This window comes from Cladophialophora carrionii (genome assembly GCF_000365165.1).
Source record: "Cladophialophora carrionii CBS 160.54 unplaced genomic scaffold supercont1.6, whole genome shotgun sequence".
Classification (NCBI taxonomy): domain Eukaryota; kingdom Fungi; phylum Ascomycota; class Eurotiomycetes; order Chaetothyriales; family Herpotrichiellaceae; genus Cladophialophora; species Cladophialophora carrionii.
This window is the reverse complement of record NW_008481831.1, coordinates 759617-780354: the sequence shown is the minus strand read 5'-3', so window position 1 is coordinate 780354 and position 20738 is coordinate 759617. Positions and strand designations below refer to the sequence as shown.

The window sequence follows — 20738 nt, the reverse complement described above, 5'->3', positions numbered from 1 at the left end:
GGGTAAATCACAGAGTACTTGGTTCAGCGCGATGCGGGAATTATATCACATCAGCATCCACAGACGCCTTTGTGAAATCCGCCGGGAAATTTGTCGAGTGATCACTGGTACGTATTATGCACGAACCTGACTGCTCAGTGGGTCAAAGGCCTCGGTTCTCACGTCGGCACTGGGCACGAGAACCCCCCCCCCCCGGGTCGCCAAGGATGCGAGCACAAGCAAGGCTCCATAAAGACTTTCTGAAGAGTCGGTCTGGATCCTTGTAGGGCAAGGACGACCTGTGCTCGTTGCACCATTTTGCATGACTGAGAACGTGCTTGGAGCCTTCGAAAGTGAAAGTTCAAGCACCGTGAGTCGGTATTGCTTTGCCTGCTTCAGAAGTGCCAGTCACGACGAGGGCACTCCATGTCCGCGCAATGAGAAGGGGCACTGGAGAGGTACTCTTTACAGAAACCTGTGACATGACCTCCCTCTCAATTGAAGGTCGAGTTGTTCCGGATCATGAGACTGAAGGTCAGCATCGGCGAAAGTTTGTTAAAACTCATGCTCAAAAAAGATCGAGACAGCTCTCGTCTTCTACCCATAGCACAAAGATGTCCATTCTGGCCTCCCGTTTGAGGAGAGCCACCGACACAAGAACAAGCGTAATAGCATTGCTGCTTCAGAGCAAGCCCAGAACATGACAGACAGTATTACTTTCGTGGCGTGGTCTGTTGCTGCATGTCTAGACAACTTGAAGAACTGCCATGCCGGGCTCCTTGGCATTGGCTCGTATCCTTTCGTATAAACAATGACTTCATCGAGTAGGGGAACTGGTGAATAGCCAGTCACATAACATTCGGTGCCTTGCTCCTCTTGTTGCACGTACTCGCAAATCATCAAGCTGCAACGATGCTTATTCACGCATGCCCGTCGGTCCGTGGACGCTGAAGGTGCTTTGGAGACTTGTAGCAGTCAGTCCAGCTGTGTATCACCATGCGCAGTCCTTCTAGGAACAGGACACCCGCAGACATCTAATCTCTAGCCTCTCCCCAGCAGCTCAAGGCTCTCGGGGCCTCTGGAACATGTCCAATGGCGGCGCCGGCACGATCCAGAGCTCCAAGAAGGCCCATCCGACCTTTCACTTCTTTGCCGGCTTGACATCTGGCGTGTCCAGCGCCGTGCTTTTGCAACCGGCGGACTTGCTCAAGACCCGGGTGCAGCAATCCCATTCCTCCTCTCTCGTACCCGTCCTACGATCGATCCTTTCCGGGCCACATCCCATCGCCAGCCTCTGGCGAGGCACCCTCCCCTCAGCACTACGCACCGGCTTCGGCTCCGCACTCTACTTTACCTCGCTCAGCTCGCTGCGCCAACTTCTCGCGAACAAGACCGCGGCGGCGACGTTTGGGAATGGCGGAGCAGCAGCAGTTTCGCCGGGCAAGAGCAGTTCCGTGCTGCCCAAGCTGTCGAATACGCAAAATCTCATCGCGGGGGCGACAGCGCGAGTGTTTGCGGGCTTTATACTCATGCCGGTGACGGTGATCAAAGTGCGTTACGAGTCGGATCTGTACGCGTACAAGTCCATCGCGTCGGCGTCCCGCTCCATCTATGCGTCGGAGGGTCTGAAGGGATTCTTCTCAGGGTTCGGTGCTACCGCCGTTCGCGACGCACCGTATGCGGGACTTTACGTGCTATTCTATGAGCAGTGCAAGACGCATCTGAACAAGATGTTCGCGGCGGAGCAGACAACTGCGCTCGACGGATTAGAAGGGCGGCCTTCGATTGCGAGTTCAGCCACCATCAATGCCTCGAGTGGTGTTTTGGCCGCAGGATTGGCGACTAGCATGACCAATCCGTTCGACGCGGTCAAGACGAGGCTGCAGCTCATGCCGCAGAAGTATGGCAATACTTTGAAAGCCACGCGGCTGATGCTCAAGGAGGACGGCGTCAAGGCGTTCTTCGACGGATTGGGCCTGAGGATGGGGAGAAAAGCGTTGAGCTCTGCCCTGGCATGGACCGTGTATGAGGAGCTCGTCGGCAGAGCTGAGCGATTTATCGCAAGGCGCGAGGAGGAGAGAGCAATCGTGTGAGGATTCACGCCTCGAACCGACTCACGGCCACACTCTGCGTCAATGTCTGGCATTTTGTCGGCTTCTTGTTGTTTATCAGAAACGCCGTCCGCGCAGCATCATACTCTTACGTCTTGATTCAAGGCCGGCAGCGCTGGATCTTGCGGTCTCTGTGAACAGTCGATCACCACTCAACATCTTCCAAAATGTATATGTTGTACTCTAGGCAAAAGGAGCACCAATGCAGGAGTGTGTATATATATGTTTGTGTACATCAGTCGCGCGCACCTGTTGGACAACAGACTACACGGCAGGCCTCTGAAGTCTCCCTTATAGCTCCGTCCCTTCTTCCTACGACTAATTACTCTGTACAAGACTCGATCTACTCACCGCGGCCGGGTGAATCCGGTATCGTGCTGCGGTGGAGAAAATGGATCGGAGGTCGGCCGCTGCTAAGCTTTGGCAGGATCTGATCCACGCTCCGCTCCACTCGTCGCAGTGTCGCCGGAGTCTACACCTCATAGTCGCCGTCGCCGTCCCGTGTCTTGGTGCTCCATATCTTCTGCTATCACTGACGGCAGGCTGTCACCAGGAGAAGGCCCCAGCAGTGAAGCGCGCCTCATTATGAGAGCGCTCTGGTCCTTTCCATGCTTGCTCAGGTGACCCGACTTTCCAGGCACGCTGTAGCACAACTGGTCGAGTGCCGTCCCCTCTCACTCCGAGTACTCGGATCAGGCCCTATAACAGGGCCAGGACGGTCTCCAAGATGGCGACCTTACAGCCTCGACTTGCGTGACTTTTCCAGCTCGACGACACTCTGCCGTCGCTACCTCATCTCCGAAGGTCGTACTACGATCCACAAATCGGACAAGGACTCCAGTCCAGCAACCTCAGATGCTCACCAGCCGTGCTCACCCTTCTACCTCGAGACAGGCTACTCCATCTTTGCCAAAAGGCCCTCCCGCCCATTCCCACCCCCGTTTGTGTCTCTGCCGTCCGGCTCCTTTTCAGACCCACTCACCACACACAATCCCTCCTCGATTCCCCGCAGCGCTCGTCGACCAAAAGTGAATGGTCAACCCATCCGGGGAATCACAAACGGGGACGATGCAATCATTATTGGCGCAGACCAGAGGTTCATCGCTGTGAATGACGGAGTCGGTGCCTGGGCGCAGAAGGAACGTGGCCACGCTGCACTGTGGTCGAGGCTGATAGCGCATTTCTGGGACGTCGAGGTCCAGAAGTCGTTGGTGAAAGGGGGAGATGCGAACGCCCACGAGGTCGATCCTGTCAAGAGCTTGGAGACGGCATTCGATGCCACCAAGAAGGCCACAAAGGGCACGTTCAAAAGAGATCCGGACCAGGAAGTCTACTCGGAGGCTGACGAGGGTGAAAGTGACGATAGCGACGGCTCGTCCCCTGGCGGCACGCCCACGTCGTCATCATCCTCCAAGGAGTCCCCAGAGGCAAAGGAGTCTTCCAAGAACGACATTCTCGGCACGACCACCGCCTCGTCGGCTCTGCTATACCACAAACAAGGGGCCTCGGGATCCACGCCAGTTATCCTGGCCACAACGCTGGGGGACTGCAAAGTCCTTGTGATCCGCCCGTCGCCATCTGCAGCCCAATCTCCTTCGACCTCGTCGTCGGGTTCTGACTCGGACTCGGACTCCGAGACCAGCGGCGGGACCATTCTTTACCACTCCAAGGAACAGTGGCATTGGTTCGATTGTCCTCGCCAACTAGGCACAAACTCCCCCGACACCCCCACGGGCAACGCAGTCTGCGATACCATTGAAGACATCCAAGTCGGCGACGTCGTCGCCGTCCTGAGCGATGGCGTGACGGATAATCTATGGGAGCATGAAATTTGCGAGAACATCTGCGAAAGTATTCGCCAGTGGAACGATTCTGCGGCCTCATCAGCTACCAGCGATACCGGGAAACCAAAGCAAAACGGCTATGCAAACGACGACGGAGACGCCAAAGACGGCATCGTGTACGTGGCGCGAAGGTTGATGAACGCGGCGAGAGAAATCGCCATGGATCCGAACGCCGAGAGTCCGTACATGGAACGTGCCTTTGACGAGGGTATAGCCGCCGAGGGAGGCAAGTTGGATGACATTAGCGTTGTCATTGGGATTGTAAGGAAACGGGAAGGGAACGAATGAATGAATGAAGGAATGACCCTGCCTGTCTGTATTGACCTGACTTCGAGCTCGTGCTGCATTAAAGCAAAAAGGGGCAAGCCGTACCATGCCATGCCATGCCATGCAAATCATTTCACTCGGGGTTACTCTATTTTATTCGCAATGATACTCACGCGCATGAGGAGTATTGCTTCAACCGTGGGCCGGAGGGGGAATCACAATACGAACTACAAAGTACGCGGAACATAATGTAATGTACAGTGCCGGACCTGGAGTCTTCGAGAGCCCAGAGAGTTAGCTGTCCAGCCACTGAATTACCCACGATGTATCACGGAGTACGAATATAGAGTTGAAAGAAGTGGTCGGTACAGTCTAGCAAACAGCCCAATGCGAGGATGACGATACAGAGTACGGAGTACAGAGTACGGAATAATTACTTGATGCTCATGCTTCACAATATATATCTTCCCCTGCACGGTCTGGACCCTTGAGGGTCTCCTTGCTCTTGCTGCTACCCGTGGTCACGAAAATATAGATCAAAGGTCAAGAACTGAGAGAACGCTGAGCAAGGCGTGTTCACGCCGAGTTTGATATACATAAAGTGCCTTGACGTGACTTTTGCGCCGCCAGACTGATTACGGTGAAGTTAGTGCAGAATTGTATCAGCTTGTGTGCCTGTGCCGTGCAGTGCGTTTCTGTAGTGATATTCTCATCATTCTAGAATCCAGACCTGGCGTCCCACTGGTCCTGGTCCTGTCTTGTCCCCTCCTGTACTCTTTCCTGCCTTAGCAGTGATCAGCTTGTCTAATACCTAGCCACCCAGCTTCGGCACGCTTGAAATGTCTCGATCACGCGAGTAAGTGTCTCGCTGTGTCCTGACCGCACGACAGATTCTGAGATTCTCTCCTATTGGAATCAAACGGAGCACCACGCATGCCTTTCTGCTCCATTACTCCCCTTGCTGTCTTCGTTAGCATACACGCCAGATTATCTAGTACTGTGGTACACAATGAGGTGCACGCCGAGCAGTGCGAGCGGGGTTCATGGCCAAAATCCAGTCATCGATGCCTCCCACCGGAAAGCAATCATCTCATCAGTTCCGTGAATACAATCGTTCTCCAGTTCCCAGTCTAGTTTTGTATTCGCCCGCAGACCATGATCGCGGACAATCCAGTCTCGACGACTTTAACCAAGGAATCTACCAGGTAATCTCTCATTATGGACTGACTCGGCGGGCGGACTTGCCTACACGTACCTGTTCCGAGCTCGATCGCTCATGCAAAGGACTGATTGTACAGACGAGCATAGTAGACTGTCCTCTCGAGCATGGTGGACTCTCCTTCTAACTTCTCACTATTCGTTCTGTCCAAGACATACACCACACTTCATTGACATGCCGCCCTCACAGATTACCGTTCCAGTATCCTAAACCAGCAGATGGTCGTCTCCTCCCTCGACCCGATGGCCATCCGTCGTCTTCACTGTCTAACAGCATGCAGATCTTCTTTTCCCCCTCCCTGGTTTCTTCTCCTCCCCTCCCTCGTTGCTCCTTCTCCCCTCTCCCCAGACCGTTGATGCTGATACTCATGAGCTAGGTAGTCACATCCTGGCCTCCGAAAACCGCTCCAATCAAATCACTCTGCACGGGCGCGAGACCCGAGCCCGCAATCCGCGCAGGTGCATCAGCGTCGCCGGGGAAAGTCAGATCTTTTCCAGAATATCTCCCGGCACAAGGAGTCCCTGGGATATCAGGTATGCCATGTTAGCACGACGCGTATGGAAGCAGGGGAGGGGATGGAACGCAACACCGCAGTGCACAAGACAGCACTACACAGCACCACACAACAGGACACCGCACAGCACAGCACAACACAACAAATAAAAACATCGCACAACATGTTAGAACAGAACACAACATACCGGTACAAATCAACAGTGATCCCCTCGTCGGGCCCAAGTGACGCCCATCCCCCAACAGCCACAATCACCATACAGTGATCATACATAGACGGGTAGATCTTCGTCCCGAAGCAGGGCCCCGTCCAGTTGGGATACTGGCATATGTATATCTGTTGCATGGAAGTTAGTATCAGCATCAGCATTTCGTAGTTCGTACCTACCACCTGGCAACGCGCATCAGAGACGTGAACCGTGAAAAGACATCTTCTTCGGCGCTATTCCGAGGACCGCAGTCGCCAATATAGGATCTAGGTCGGTATTGAAGGACTGGGGGGCGCTCAGAAATCAAGTTTACCGGATGCTTGACGGGGATGCCTGACAGAGATGCTTAATGGGCAGGGAATACGGGATAAATGCATGCATGCATGGCTGCAAGAAAGAAAAAAGATGTATGTACTCACACCGCGGACGCGATTGTCGGCTCCATGGTTCCCTTGGACATCATAGACACGAGCCACGACACGAGCCAGGACACGAGCCAGACGAGACACACCAGAGACACTGCCGTCGGCAGGACTGGGGAACGTGCCGTTGACGAATGTGATCCTCGTGCCGTTGCCGAATGTGATCGCGTCAAAGGCAGGACCCTTTGAGTCTTCAATCTTCAGCACCTGGACCGATACCGGGCTAGTGAACACGGTATTGTTCGATTGTGGACTGTGCGGAAGCAGTTGCGGTTCTGAGCGAGGTGGGATCGGCAGTGGAACTAAGACTGAGATCTAAGGGATACACTCGTTGGGCAGAGCCAAGCCCTCGTATGCGAATGCCATGGCCGTTTCCGCGGGAGGAGGATCGCTGGCATGAAGCCTAGGAGGAGCGGGATTAGCAGCAGCAGCAGCAGCATGGTGATGATGAGCCGCTGGTGGTATGGATATTTTGCGAACGCAGGGAGGAAATTCTTTATCTATGGACAAGCGCACAAGCCTACAGGCGAGGACTCAGCTGGCAGACTGGGAGTTTATTGTGGGCATGGTTGCGAATCTTGTGAAGAGTCTAGGGCAGAACAAGTGAATGCAAGCTGCGCCGACGGGCGGCAGTCAGTGATGGTCATGACGGTGTGATATTTCTGGGTGCGGCAGAACAGGATCAATCTCCCGGCAGTGGACAATGGTAGAGCACTGGTGGTGTCATCCAAGGTGGAATGGTGTGGAAGACTACGTACAAGGGAAGGACAATGGAATCGCTGGCTCCAAACAATGCGTACGAGCAGATAACCCGGGAGAGAATAACGCGTGAACAAGTTCAAGATTGAGCTGGATCAGACGTCTCTTTCTGAATTTCTATTATTTTGCTTGTTTGTAGCCTATCCTCAAAATCGTACCTAGTCTGATTGTGCCGGGCATGACTCCCTCATGAACAAATGCAGGCCGACTCTGATACCGCGCTAGCGCGACATTCCCTAGATATCACAGTGGCAGATACGCCGCAAGATGTGTTGAATTGAAATCCTGTGCCCTAGAGATAGCTTTGCAGACTCGCTACAATGCATATCGAGTCGAAACTGTTGGTATGTTACCATCTCACATGGCCTTTCATCCCCATGAATAATGAGATCGATCAACATATCAGTCGGGTGATGGAACAGAACTGATATATTGTAGATCAATCACCAGACCTGGCCTCGCGAAGATCGACGAACGTGACGACGATAATTGAGATCGGAGGTCAAGTTGGCTGCGGGAACTGCAGGAATGGCAGTTGCGTTCATATCACTGGCGACAGCCTCGTAGACTTGGACTCCGCCAATGAGCCAGTAGGCATCCTTGAACGCAGCGGGATTCTTTGCGGCATATGCTGCGCAGGAAGGAGCCAGAGCAGCGCACTCACTGGTCTGCCATACCTTGTCGATCCAAGACCCGCAGATATTCGTATTGAAGACCATTCGCAGCGAATAAAAGTAGTACTCAAGGGACGAGCCATCAGTGGCCACGAAGTGCGCATCTGCACGGCGCCAGGTCGACGGAGTCGGAGTGCCATCAAAGATGTCGCCAGGAATCTCAGTTCGCGCAAATTGCCAAACAGAGATTGCTTCGGGCAGGTATTCCAGAGCGATGACACCTCCACCGTTGGCGTTGAACTCTGTACCAAAGGTGTTGTCCTGGCCTTCGACAACGCAACCAACGTTACCCTCAGCAGCTGCAGAGCAGTTGAGGTTGCTGAACTGACCGCGGATGTTCATACCGCTTGAGTTTGCGGTGGTAGGATCGCTGATATTGGAGACAGCAAGGTTGGCACCAGTATGCAACACATACTTGTTGGTGGTTGCTAAGTTGATGTTCTCGAGCAGGTCGATCTCACCACCCCATGGCCAATTCGGCCCAACAAGCCAGTAAGCGCTCCAAACGCCACAAACGCCACCAGGATGATGACGGATATCGGTGACCCATAGAGTTGACGAGTTGAACGAGTTCTGAGACTCGATACGGGTCGAAGGTCTTCCAGCTTGCGCCAGCGAGGAGTAGTCGACACCTAGATACGGCAAGTCTTTGAACTGGTCACCGGAGGCGATGCCGGCGAGCCCAGTCGAATTCGCAGTGTCCTGGTCCACGTACTTTACGAACCCTGCTGTAGGATCAGGGTCGGAGAAGAATTGGAAGTTGCTGAAGAAGTCGACGCCAGAGTAGTTGCCCACGAGCTGATAGTTTGAGAGGCCTCGGGCACCTCCTGCGAGAAGAGCGGACACAAGAGTCGAGGGTCGCATGATGACGAGTCCTAGGGTGTTGTGATATTTTTGCAGTTTCGAAAAGAACCTCGAGGTTGTTGGAAATTTATATCTGTGAGGGCCTTTGTACTTTCTTCAGGTCAACCGTTTGTGGATATCGTGTGGAATAGAGAAAGAGGACAAACCTTCGAGAGGACTATGGCATTCAGATATAGAGTGGAAGGCAGGACGTCCCATTGTCACGAGGCAGCTCAAGTGAGAACCTGGCAGCTGAGCCATGGGGTGCTATAACAATAAAGAGGACCTCATCCAGGTGTCTTGTCAAAAGTGTTTGGTTAGTGATTAGGAAGCCTCTCGGACAAACGACTTTGTCACAGATGAAGATTGGTTTGTAGTGACAAGGAAGAACGTCACCCCAACAAAGGCGTTTGTGAAAGGTGAAGTGTCACGAACAAAGCTGCTGTGTCTTCTGTTTGCACGAGTACCGAGGGCCGTCAGAAGGTGTGCCTGATGTTGTGCTCCTGAGGTAGATGTTCAGATCATCCTGCAGTGAAGTGAACCGTAGACGGATCAATGAGTTAAGAACTGGAAGCAAGAATGATCGCTCGATTCTGCCACAATTGTCTGTTTCGGTTCATCTTGTCTCTGAACCCCGCGATGGGACTCCCGGCGGCAAGTCGCCTTCATCTTCCCTAAGCATCGCGGTCGCCTTCTAGATCAATCGAGGATTCAGATATCGCTGGCGTGCCGACGAGGGCGAGAGTCAAATTCCAGGCTCATCGGAAGCTCGATAGTACAGGATCGGGTATGTCTGCTGGAGTCCGAAGAGGATAGGTTGATGCTGCCGCTTCAGGAGCTCAACACCGGGATCAATGGTCTCTCAAGCAGTATGCTTCGGATCCAGGACATCCACCCTATCAGTGCGGTGTGGGGGCGGATCGTGATGGTTCAAACGAAGTCAATGCCTAGGATAATGAGCTTGTAATCTTATTGCATTGCCATCTCCGTAGGCCATGATACTGTAAGAATGGCTCTGCACCACTATTCATAGCCCAATGTGCGAATGATAGCATGGACTTAAATTCCTCAAGAAATCGAGCAATAGAGTCCACGTTTTGCGACGACTCAGCCGCACCGATAGATTGCCACTTGGCCCCCTATCGGTTGCGGCTGACGTACGGTGGTTCGAGAGGGTTGGCATGCGTACCGCCGGGATCGAACTAATCCTTCGCCGCAGTGTGAGTCACTTTGGCTGTGTCCTGTTTTGGAGGTAGGTATGGGTTTGGCGCAGGTGTTGGAAGATCGAACTCAAATTTAGCTGCGGATTCTTCCACCCAGACTTCCATCTGAAGCTCCCCGACCTCCAAAAGGCGTACCGGATGTGTTCTGGGCGATGGTTTGTCTAGGGTCTGCTCGTCTTGCTGTGACTTTGCCTGAGGAACCGGAGGACGTGGACGGTTGAGAGCCGACGCTTGTTCCGCAGCCATCCACTTCCGCTCGTTTTTCTCCAGGCGACCAACAGGCCGGTCAGCCTCGTCCTTGACCTCGAGAGCAAGGGTAAAGCTGCACTCGGGAACCCCCGGCCCCTCAGGCAACGGTCTGAGTCGGGCTGCTGAGGTGGCAACTCGGCACAAGGTGGCACGGAAATGGGCCTCCAGGTCAGCCAGATTGAGTTGTTCAAGCAGGATATCGCCATCGTCGTCGTCTTCTTCTTCGTCGTCGTAGCCATCGTCGTCCTCGTTTGGCGGTTTTGGCTCGATAGGGATGTCATCTTCGCGTTGAATAACCTGAGGCAACGATCGAAGATCGAATGTCCAGCGTTCGAGAACGCGATTGCCCTTGCACTCGTATATGCAGAGTGAAAGCTTTTCGACCACATCCTTCTGCAACTGATCACGAACCGCGGCGATAGCATCGTTGACCCACGCACACACTTTCGGATGCCGATTTTGGCGGACGGGGTAGTTGTACGCTCGAGTGGAAAGGAAGGAGGTTGGTGGATAAAGCCGACGGAGGTAGAGAATATGGTGTGTGGTGACGGTCAAAAATGTAGTGAGCGCGTCCAGCAATTGATTGTGCGTAGAGACCACATTAGACTCTCTCTTCGAGTTCTGTGGTAGGTCGTCCATGCTGAGGTCTTCGCCCGCACTGTAGTCTTCGACCATGCCGTGGTCTTCGGCCATGTTGAAGTTTTCGGCCATGCTAAGATACCGATGATGTGGGTGTCAAGAGATCCGAACCTTGAGAGTCTGGGTAAAAAAGAGAGCAGTTAGAATACCAGCCCAGACAGATAATGCGTTTTTCACCACGAAGACGACTATTCATCCTCGATCTATACAGCAATGCAAGAATCTCCTACTCCTATGCACCCGAGTGGTTTTGCCCCGTGGTCGACCATCGTATCCTTTGTTGCCTGGTGAGCAGGATAAGGAAAGAACACGGGCGAGGGCAAGGCCTCAAGCAAGCACGTGACAATGAAGACACTTTCCTGTTACAATCTCACTTCACCTCCGCTTCACTTCCCTTTTGTTTCCTGGACACAGGACGGAGTATCTGTTCTCGTCCTCAGGCACAATCTCTACAGCTTTGATCCGCATCTTGACTTTTAATGCCATGTTTGGAGCCTGTTCTTGAAGAATCTTGCCCCGCAAATGCCTCGCTTACAGCCTACAGCCGTCGGTCCGGTCACAGCACTGACATTGTCCAAAGCGCGTTCGTTCCCGTCGCAACGCAAGCATTCCAGCATCAACTCATCGTCGCGGAGAGGTGATTCGAGTGAAGCATCTGCAGCTTTGACCATGAATTCCATCTCGAATTGGCAAATCTTCAGGTTTCTGGGAACCGTGCAATCTCGGCAAGGCTCCAGATCCTGTCGGCCTCCTTGAGCTGCCTGGACAGATATATTCGCACCTCTCACCACTGGGTCCTCCTTGCCTCCAATCCTCTCCATGCGTTGCTGCTTCGTTCCGCTGTAATCAGTCATTCTTTTTGTTTGTCTGGATTGATTCTTCCTTTGGCATGGCTCGCGCAGAAGCCGTTGCAACTTGGTTTCTCACCTTGCTTTTACTATTCACAAGTTTGACAGCAGCGGGTCATGTTCCAGTGTCAGTCGCAAACCGAGTCTCGGGGAACTCGCCTCACCCTGACACACGAGACGTGGCCCAAAGCGCAGATTTAAACTGCACCGTAAAAGTGTGACAGTGACTAAGATCCTGGTACTCATTCCGGTAACTTCACACTCAAAGTTCTGCTTCAGCTGCTGATCAGCTTCATTCAGATACATATCAAGTACTATGCTGATACGAATACGACCTTGAAAGTGTCCGACTACTTCACCCTCAGTATCAACAATGCGCCGACTAGCATTGATTCTGTATCTACGGGGACTACTGCTATGTTTATAACCCAGTCGAACGCGAACGCCCAAATGCCCATGGCACACGTAACGTGGGAAGATACCATCCTGGCCTTTGGTCAGGCACTGACTTCTTCAGACACTCGTCTCCGTCCTTCACCTACGTCGAAAGCTATTCGTTCAAGCTCGCGATGACATTCGTGGACCCACAAACAATCATCGTCTCAAAAAGCGCCAGGCCCACGCATATCTTGGTGGCACAGGGCAAGCCACCGATAGCTGTACGGAGGCCGTGGTATACAGCTTAGTCAATGGCAGACTGTTTGCGAACTCGACTTCTGGCGCTTTACAGTTCGGAACCACATCGGGCACGACCTATGCCAATTTTACAGCAAGCGTCAATCCCGGAGATGTCACTACTGCTTTTTCTGTCGATATGGAGAACAACCTAATGTGGAGCAATTCCGCTTCCTACAACATGAGGGCCAGATTTTGTGTTCTTTCTCACAGTACCATTATTTCAGTTTTTGGCGATCCGATGCTTGCGCCACCGGATTGTCTTTTCGTCTCATTGAGCATGACGAGGGTCAGCTCCTGCGCTGCTGTTGGTGCCTCAACCCTGAGTGGACCATCTGGACCTGCTGGTAAGGCTGAACTCTCTCAAGAGACTTGCATTTGTTAACAGCGCCGCAGGACCGATGGGGTGAGTAATTGCCTGTCTCTCGGTTAGCTGTAAACCGGCTACAGGAAGTGACGCCTTTCCATTTCGTCCATTGACGGTTGATGCTGATCATCATTTCTAGTCCTACTGGTCCTACCGGAGTTACTGGTAAGTTGCCACTCCTTTGTTGCCGTTGGCATGGTAATTCCGAGTGACTAACGTAAGATGATATAGGCGCTCAAGGACAACAAGGTGACTATGCCACCTTTCCCTCCCAATGCATATGACCCTTGTGTGTGGAAGAAAGACAAGCGCCAATCCATGTTTTCCCGCTTGGGAAAGACCTTGGCTTGGAGTTTATTACTGGAACCTCCCGTGCCTGATGGCCTAGAAAGAGGGTTGAATGCTGTTTACTTCCGATCTGTCGCCGCACCTTTGACGTGTCCTTGGTTGCCACAGAAAGGCGATTTGCTGACCCGTTGTCTCGACGTATAGGGCAGCAGGGTATCGCCGGCCCAACCGGTGCAACTGGTAAGACTTTCTCGTTCCACTTCCTTCACTCTTACTAGATACATAGTTGCGATCTGGACACGTCTTCTTTTTCTCACCTATGTTATCGAAGTCAAGCACTTTTCAACGCAACGACACTACTTCACTGCACTGTCATAGCTGGTCTCCTTGTACATCCTTCACATCAATACCGGGAAATATTCTCGCAATTTCCACATGCTTCATGAGACCGATATTCACACAATCCCAAGGTGCATCAAGAATTCGAATGGGGCCATTCGATTTTTGACAATTCTATCGACCATTCTATCAATCCAAACCTTCATCATTCATCTGAGAAAATAACTAACTTCTTCTCCAGGACCAAGCGGACCACAGGGCATTCAGGGGCCTTCTGGTCCGCCAGGCCCAGCAGGCCCAACTGGTGAGCAAGGTGTTCAAGGGGAACAAGGGCCGTCGGGGCCGTCGGGCGTAACCGGAGCCCAAGGTTTGCAAGGACCGACTGGAGTCTCTGGGCCATCAGGTCCTAGTGGCCCGTCAAGACCAACTGGAGCGCAAGGGGTTCCAGGTCCGACCGGAGCAGTTGGGCCTTCTGGTCCTCCCGGTCCAGCTGGTCCGACCGGAGCACAAGGTAACCAATGTGAGACCCCAGGTGGATACTCAGTCGTGTGGTTATAGGTACATACGGGAATAGTCCCCCAGGACCTTAGACAGCCTGATAGCTTCAGTATCATATGGCATCTTACCCCTACCTGGCCTCCTTACTACACCTTATCCATAAGGTTCATGACAACCAATGGATCCAGGGGATTCAAGGCATTCAAGGCATTCAAGGCCCAACAGGAACGCAAGCGATACAGGGGATACAGGGGATACAGGGGATACAGGGCGTCCGAGGTCCTTCCGGGCCGTCTGGCCCGTCTGGTCCAGCCGGACCAACCGGAGCCACGGGCGCGACGGGCGCAACCGGAGCACAAGGTCCAAAGGGCGATGCTACAATCCAACTTTGCGTACTTGGGCTGCTGGTCGCAAGGCTGCAACAGTGTGGGCTCCTGTGTGGCGCTCGGCATGTATGGATTCGACAGCCAGACCACGTCGGGCGGCTTCAACGCGACCTTGACAGGCAGCTCTATGAACAACATAGACGCTCAATGCGCCGCGATCTGTATCACCAAGAACGGGGCAAACTTCTTCGGCACCGTCTTCGCTTCATCGGGGGCGACGGCGGATTGCTATTGCGGGAGCGCCCTCACGGGCCTGTCGTCGAGTCAAACGAACTGTGTACCGTGTTTTGGGCAGTCTGTTGGATTGTGCGGGAAATATCAGATGTCGATTGCGGTCTACGCGAGGGCTTTCTGAGACACGGCAAGGTTTTTTCTGCGGTCCGACGATGGGGAATACAGGACTCATCGACAAGTCTCGGTGTTTAAACGTACGTCGCGTGTTCACAATGGCTTCGTTCAATAGAGGTCGTTCTAATCTATCCTTAGATGTTGACTTCTCACTTCCGCTTCTTGACATGCCCCTTGGCACTGCCATTAGCACTGCCGTTTGCATTTCCGTTCGCAGATACATCACGATCAGTGCCAGTGGCCTTCATCCCTGCATCCCTCGGGGGGTCTGACATCCTCACAACTTCCGGCAGCGTGAAAAAGCTAGGCCACACCATTCTGAAATGTTCTTGATCTCCATTCTGAACGTGCCGTAGATAGATTCCCCAGACGATGTAGTCGTAGGCCCCGATCCCGGTCATCAAATGCCACCAACCATGTCCTTCAAGGAAGAAACCCCAGGGCATGCCAATGCTTCTCCGCCAACGCCTCAGCGTGGAGCAGTAGATATTGTCGAGGTTCCAGATGTAGAAGCCGGTGAGGAAAATGCTCACGCCGAACGCCACGAGAATCCACATTGTTTTGAGAATTTGCCGATCTCTTTGGTTTTCATATGCTTGCTGCTCTTTGCTGATCACGTCAGGCACCCCGGACCTTTTCCTCTCGAGGCGGTGCTTTTCTTCCGACTTTCGCAGGGAGGGTCGAAGTGAGGTTTCCATGTTGTAAATGCTGCGGAAGACGATGAATACGGTGAGGAGGGCATACACGGTTTGGTGGAATACCGGATCTTGGAGGTAGTGGTAGTAGGCGGTTATGGCTGCGCAAAAGAGAACAAAGAAGACGCCCAAATAAACCTGGGTCCTCCTCGGCTGTGAGTAGGAGAGCGAGGCGTAGGCCATCAGGCAGGTGGTGTAGATCATGTTAAGCTCGTCGACCAGTTGCCAGGGGTATTTCAAGGTGGTATGGAACATGAAGCTTCCGAATCCAACGAGGAAATAGCCAAAATATGCCACTTCAAAGACCGTGTCATGTCCATGTTTTCTGCAGCTCTTGACGCCCTTATATGCCAGGTATATGAACATCAAGTTCGTCAAGGTGTTGATAATCTCGGCGGAGTAGTAGGTGGCATAGTAGTCCTTATCACGTCAGTTGGAATCAACTCCTCCATCTTGAGGGGTTTTTCTCATACCTCTTCGCACCATTGTAGAGTGCTAGTGACCGGATCCCAGAACCCGGGCTGGCCTGGCGGGGGGTAAGGAACTGAAGGCAGCCATGAGGGCATGCTTGTTGAGGCTGATGTGTTCAAGGGTCGCTTCGTTTGGTGGACTCGTGGCTTGAGGCTACAACATATCGACGGGAAGTTAATGTGGCTTTCGCATTTCCAAAAGCTGTCTCGAGGCCGGAAGCGGATGGAATGGATGTTGACCAAACGGGGTTGCTTACAACACACGACATGCCAGTGGAGTAGAGCCGCGACAAAACGTGTTTTTGTCTCGGGGGCAAGATGACGTCGCTTACAGTACGGAGTACTCAGTAGGGGAACCGGCAGGCGGATCTTTTGAGCGCTGGCACGTGAATGGCAGCCGCCTCTGGCCCCTCCATCGGAGTCTTGAAGCCCGGAGCGACGATCCCTCGGTGCTTAACTTGGTGCACTTCCACCTCCGTACTGAGCACTCAAGCGCGTGTCCCACGTCTCCAGGGCGCGGATATTGCATTTTCATCAAAGTCAACTGAGTTGCGGGCTCAAAATCTCGACTCGTTCCAGTTTGTCTCTTAGAAATCTTTAGCTTCTGTCAAGATGGCGATACCAAATGCCGCGCTTCAAAAGGTCTGCTCTTTCCCTTGCCGATTTCTCACTTCTTGCTCACTTTCTCGCAGTTACTTCAGGAGGTTGAAGCACAAGCCGTGCTTTCCCAGCAGAAAATCACGCAAACACAGGCAGAACTCACTGCAAAACGCCGTGATGCCAGATTGAACCAGCTGACATCCAATGAGCTCAAATCTCTGTCTAAAGACACAAACGTTTACGAAGGTGTGGGGAAAATGTAGGTAGCCTTTACATTACGGTTCTACAGCACTGAGACCTCTTCTTCCAGGTTCGTTGCTGTGCCCATGACAGCCTTGAATGAGCGGCTAGCGACTGAGTCGGCTGCTCTCCAGAAGGACATTGCCGACTTGGACAAGAAGCTGCACTACCAAGAGACAACATTCAAGAACAGTCGACAGCATATTGAAAAGATTCTGCAAACTGGTGCCCGCTGACGACAAACCACCCCAACGATAGTAGCCCAGTGGGCAACTTCTTTGCCATATGGACAGCTGCGTTGTATGGTGGTCGGTCATTTGGCACGCCCACAAAGGGGGTCCTGATTTAGTCGTGGCACTGGCAGCACGCGACAATGGTGTATGCCTATTGCGGTCACATGGGGTTGAATTCGATCAATCCTATTGGCAACATTTGGACGGACACCCCGAAGCACAAGCAACACAGGCAGACAGCAGTACGGCTCTGACACGAGGTCTTATGGGAGAGGTGCAGCAGACGAAGGGCCACTGTGCGTTGCTGATATCAGGGATACCGAACTCCTGTGAATCGTTATTGGGTATGGTTGCCCACGCAATGAGTTTGTCATGGTGCCTTACGCCATTCCTGACAAAGATTTGAGGCTCAATGCTAGGAAGCGGTAGTCCCGCGACTGATAGACGGGACTTGTCCGGCCATGTCATATATGCAGGATTGAGCCCGTATTTGGCAGGCGTTAGCGGTCTACCTCAACACCTGTGGGGAGAAAGCTCGATTCACCGGTGCCCCAGAGACTAGGCAATGCCATTGGGCTGTGGAAAGCCTACTACAGGAGCAAGACATATCTTTCGCCCAAGACTAAGCAGGCTGAATGACGCATACCTGCTTCGTGGACGTGCACCTTCAGGCGTCCATCAGGCCCACAAAGCGTGCAAGTCCATTGACCGCAGGAGGATGAAACCCTCAGACAATAATCTCAACAGGATCTCAATAGAGCTATGCAGCCCATTTCAAGATTGGCAGACGACAGAGTCACTGCCTCGTGTCCGGTTAGATCTCAAACAACTCTCAAACTGTTGCAAGCGAACAGACGCAGCAGTCCTGGACACCTTTCTCGTGATACAGCCCAAGCCCCTACAAGCGCGCGCTTTTCATTGGCAAGATTTGATCTTTGGTTCATTTTCGGCTTCGGGCTTGGTTCCAATTGTCGCCGGGTGCACCATAATTCCGTGCCTGCTCGCCACTTTGGTTCGCCTGGCCCCCAAAGCTGCAGATTGTGGGTGCTGTTCAGCAGTCCAGGCTCAAACTGGGCTTGGGCTTCGCTTGCAGCCCACGAAAACAATAAAGCAAACAGCCTCCCCACCACGGACCAACCCGCGGCAAGACATTTCCTTCTTCTCTTCATCGCTTTCTGCCGTGAGCACGAAGACTAATACCACGACAGGAGACATTTGAGGCTTGTTTAGCCACTGGGCGTATCCTTGGTCGGATCTCTGACTTGCGTCGCCACGCCCGATTGTAGTGCCTCTAGCTATCGGGCGTTTGCCCCACCACCGACCCCGAACTTTCTCGACTGCTGTGACAGGGCTGAGGACACGCTAACCTGAGGGGCACGACTCAGCCAACGAAGATGGCCTACTCTCGACGGTCGTCGGACTCCGACCGCGAATATGTGTTGATGCCCGTGAAGAGCGTCCACGGCGGCAGCGAATATGGAGGACGAGGCCGCCGTCACCATGAATTACCCATTGAGGTGAACAATTTCCTCGAGGTGCCACATACTCGCCCTCGTGCTACCAGCCAGGGTGGGGGCGTGGCACCTGCGATCATCAATATAGGCGGCGGCGCCCTCTCTGAGCGCAACGGCCGTGGGCGTGACCACAGCCGAAGCCGTAGCCACCATCGCCATCACTATCGCGACGGATCCTCCTCCAGCTCCAGCTACTCCAGTGAGCGCTCGAGATCGCGACACCGACATCGCCCAGAACGAGTCCGCCCCGATAGAGAGCGCCGGCCGAGCAGCAAACGAGACCCGATCGACGAGGAAGATCTACCCTACAAGTTTCGGAAAGAGCTCGACTTCGCCAAGGCGCAACACAAGGAAGAAGAAGAGCGGCGAGTCATGGAGCGCATAAAGAGGGACCGCGAAGAAGAGAGAAAGCGCTGGAAGCAGGAGGAGGAGGAGGAAGAGAGGCGGAAGAGGAAGGAGCGGGAGGCGATTCTCTTGGAAGCCAAGTTGGAGAAAGAACGCAAGGAGAAAGAGCAGGACGAGCTGAGGAAGAAGATCCTCAAGGACGAGGAGGAGCGCCGCGAAAAGGAGAAGCAGAAGAAGAAGGCCGAGGAGGAAGAGTTCGAGAGGAAGGTCAAGGAGAAGTTCATGAATGCTGGTATGCGCAGGTCCCGTTATCGCTATTACGATTATTTCCATTAGCCGGTCATGACGGGCTCCAGGGACGCCAGACTCTCAAGGTCTCCGTCCTCGTTTCGGTGGGGAGAGGTTGTCACTCTCCCTGCTTTGAAAGTCTGACTCTGGTCCGCTTGGGCGGAGGCCACTCGTTTGGGGGATATTATGGTCGAAATCGGTAATCATTGCATCGAGTTGGACGACAGGCTAATGGTTTCACTCTGTTGGGTATCACAGGCTACACTCCCGAGGAAATCGAAGAGGTGCTCCACAAGAAGAAAGCCCAGCGTGCGACGCTGGCTATCGACCTCCACCGTCCGACCTTTATCAAGGTCAATCGAAAATACCTCCACCCAGACACGCTGGATCACTACGGGTTGCCCTGGGAATGGGACGCAGTACGTATCACCCTATCTTGATTGTTATGTTGTGGTTCGCTTTGGATTGGCGGCAGTGTCGCACAGTCGCCTCGTTCTCTGCGTATACCCGTTGTGTGCGCTCTTCTGCTCAACACCCATTCCTCCAATTGGATTTTTGCTAATCGTTTGCTTCTCCCTGTCTGATCTACAGCGTGACGACGAATTCATCATCATTAAGAGATACATCGACCACTCCTTACAGGACGAGCTCTTCGAACATACCCGCCGGCTGAAGGAGCGGAAGCTCATCACAGGACCATATGTCAAGGAAACCAAGACGATCACCACGCTGACGCCCAACACCAAAGGGTTTGTCAAGAAAGGTGATAAAATGTACGTGGTGAGGGAGAAGTCACGGACCAGGAGTAAATCCCCCGGCGGATGGCTGTTGACTTGAGGATTTGGATGGGACGCACGGCTCGAGGAAGGTCATGGCAAGGACACGGAACATTCTGATGAAAGATACGTTTGTCGATCGAGTGATGAGGAGGGGAGGGCAGATTTGACAATGTTCGACGATTCAATGGTGGTCAACCCAACTCTTTACTCAGCGCTAACGAGAGAACGAAAGAACGAAAGAACGACCTCACGAACGAACAGGAAATGTCAGGTGCATGGGAGGAGTCAGGCGCAAATTGACTGTTTGCTGTCTACTTAATTATATGCCAAACCATGTGATATCAGCCGTCGAGTCGTACCACAGTCCAAGTACAATACCAGGATGAATTATCAACGAGCAGAGATCAAGCATCAAAGCTATGAACCATCACTGTCATTTTCAACCCCCTCTCATGTCGCATCGGCTGCAATACAGGAAAGCCAAGCCAGAGAGGTAGACAAGGCGAATCCGACAGAGATTTCCAGAGGAGCCTGGAGGTATTTGTGGCTGCTCACTCATTGTATACCACAGGGGTGCTCCTCCAGGCCGCTCCTCAAGCCTCGTAGACGTCAAAGAAGGCATCCTTGATCTTTTTGTCTCTTCTCTACACATCACAAACGGCACAGTTGTTCTTTGCCCCATGCTCTCTACACACGCATGACGGCACCGTTAAGCAGCGCAGCATAAGTACCGTGCCATGCTCCTCACAATCTCACAGTCTCACCACACCACACCCCGAAGCCCTCCACACAGTACCCACCCAGTACCCACACAAACAGTCAGTAAGTGATCAAGGGAGGAAAAGAAGTGCACAGCAAGCGTGGCCGGGTACCA

At 53.1% G+C, this 20738-nt stretch overlaps 7 protein-coding genes across 7 annotated transcripts; 4 read left to right on the top strand and 3 right to left on the bottom strand.

Moving 5' to 3' along the window:
- Positions 1-1064: 1064 nt before the first annotated feature.
- On the top strand, positions 1065-4222 carry G647_07236 (uncharacterized protein; the record flags this gene model as incomplete). The annotated part of the gene is made up of 2 exons (XM_008731552.1): positions 1065-2068; positions 2857-4222. 2 exons carry the CDS (start codon positions 1065-1067, stop codon positions 4220-4222), a joined length of 2370 nt encoding a protein of 789 aa, XP_008729774.1.
- Positions 4223-7766: 3544 nt separating this feature from the next.
- G647_07235 (uncharacterized protein) lies at positions 7767-8861 on the bottom strand (the record flags this gene model as incomplete). The annotated part of the gene is made up of 1 exon (XM_008731551.1): positions 7767-8861. The coding sequence occupies one exon, from the start codon at positions 8859-8861 to the stop codon at positions 7767-7769; it is 1095 nt and encodes a 364-aa protein (XP_008729773.1).
- Positions 8862-10042: 1181 nt separating this feature from the next.
- Positions 10043-11005, bottom strand: G647_07234 (uncharacterized protein; the record flags this gene model as incomplete). The annotated part of the gene is made up of 1 exon (XM_008731550.1): positions 10043-11005. One exon carries the CDS (start codon positions 11003-11005, stop codon positions 10043-10045), a length of 963 nt encoding a protein of 320 aa, XP_008729772.1.
- Positions 11006-12216: 1211 nt separating this feature from the next.
- Positions 12217-14707, top strand: G647_07233 (uncharacterized protein; the record flags this gene model as incomplete). Its single annotated transcript, XM_008731549.1, has 6 exons — positions 12217-12264; positions 12317-12821; positions 12871-12880; positions 12981-13006; positions 13710-13988; positions 14043-14707. The coding sequence occupies 6 exons, from the start codon at positions 12217-12219 to the stop codon at positions 14705-14707; spliced, it is 1533 nt and encodes a 510-aa protein (XP_008729771.1).
- A 142-nt stretch (positions 14708-14849) lies between these two features.
- Positions 14850-15961, bottom strand: G647_07232 (uncharacterized protein; the record flags this gene model as incomplete). Its single annotated transcript, XM_008731548.1, has 2 exons — positions 14850-15815; positions 15869-15961. The coding sequence occupies 2 exons, from the start codon at positions 15959-15961 to the stop codon at positions 14850-14852; spliced, it is 1059 nt and encodes a 352-aa protein (XP_008729770.1).
- A 516-nt stretch (positions 15962-16477) lies between these two features.
- On the top strand, positions 16478-16941 carry G647_07231 (uncharacterized protein; the record flags this gene model as incomplete). Its single annotated transcript, XM_008731547.1, has 3 exons — positions 16478-16507; positions 16558-16724; positions 16776-16941. 3 exons carry the CDS (start codon positions 16478-16480, stop codon positions 16939-16941), a joined length of 363 nt encoding a protein of 120 aa, XP_008729769.1.
- A 1391-nt stretch (positions 16942-18332) lies between these two features.
- On the top strand, positions 18333-19922 carry G647_07230 (uncharacterized protein; the record flags this gene model as incomplete). Its single annotated transcript, XM_008731546.1, has 3 exons — positions 18333-19089; positions 19344-19504; positions 19677-19922. 3 exons carry the CDS (start codon positions 18333-18335, stop codon positions 19920-19922), a joined length of 1164 nt encoding a protein of 387 aa, XP_008729768.1.
- Positions 19923-20738: the final 816 nt, after the last annotated feature.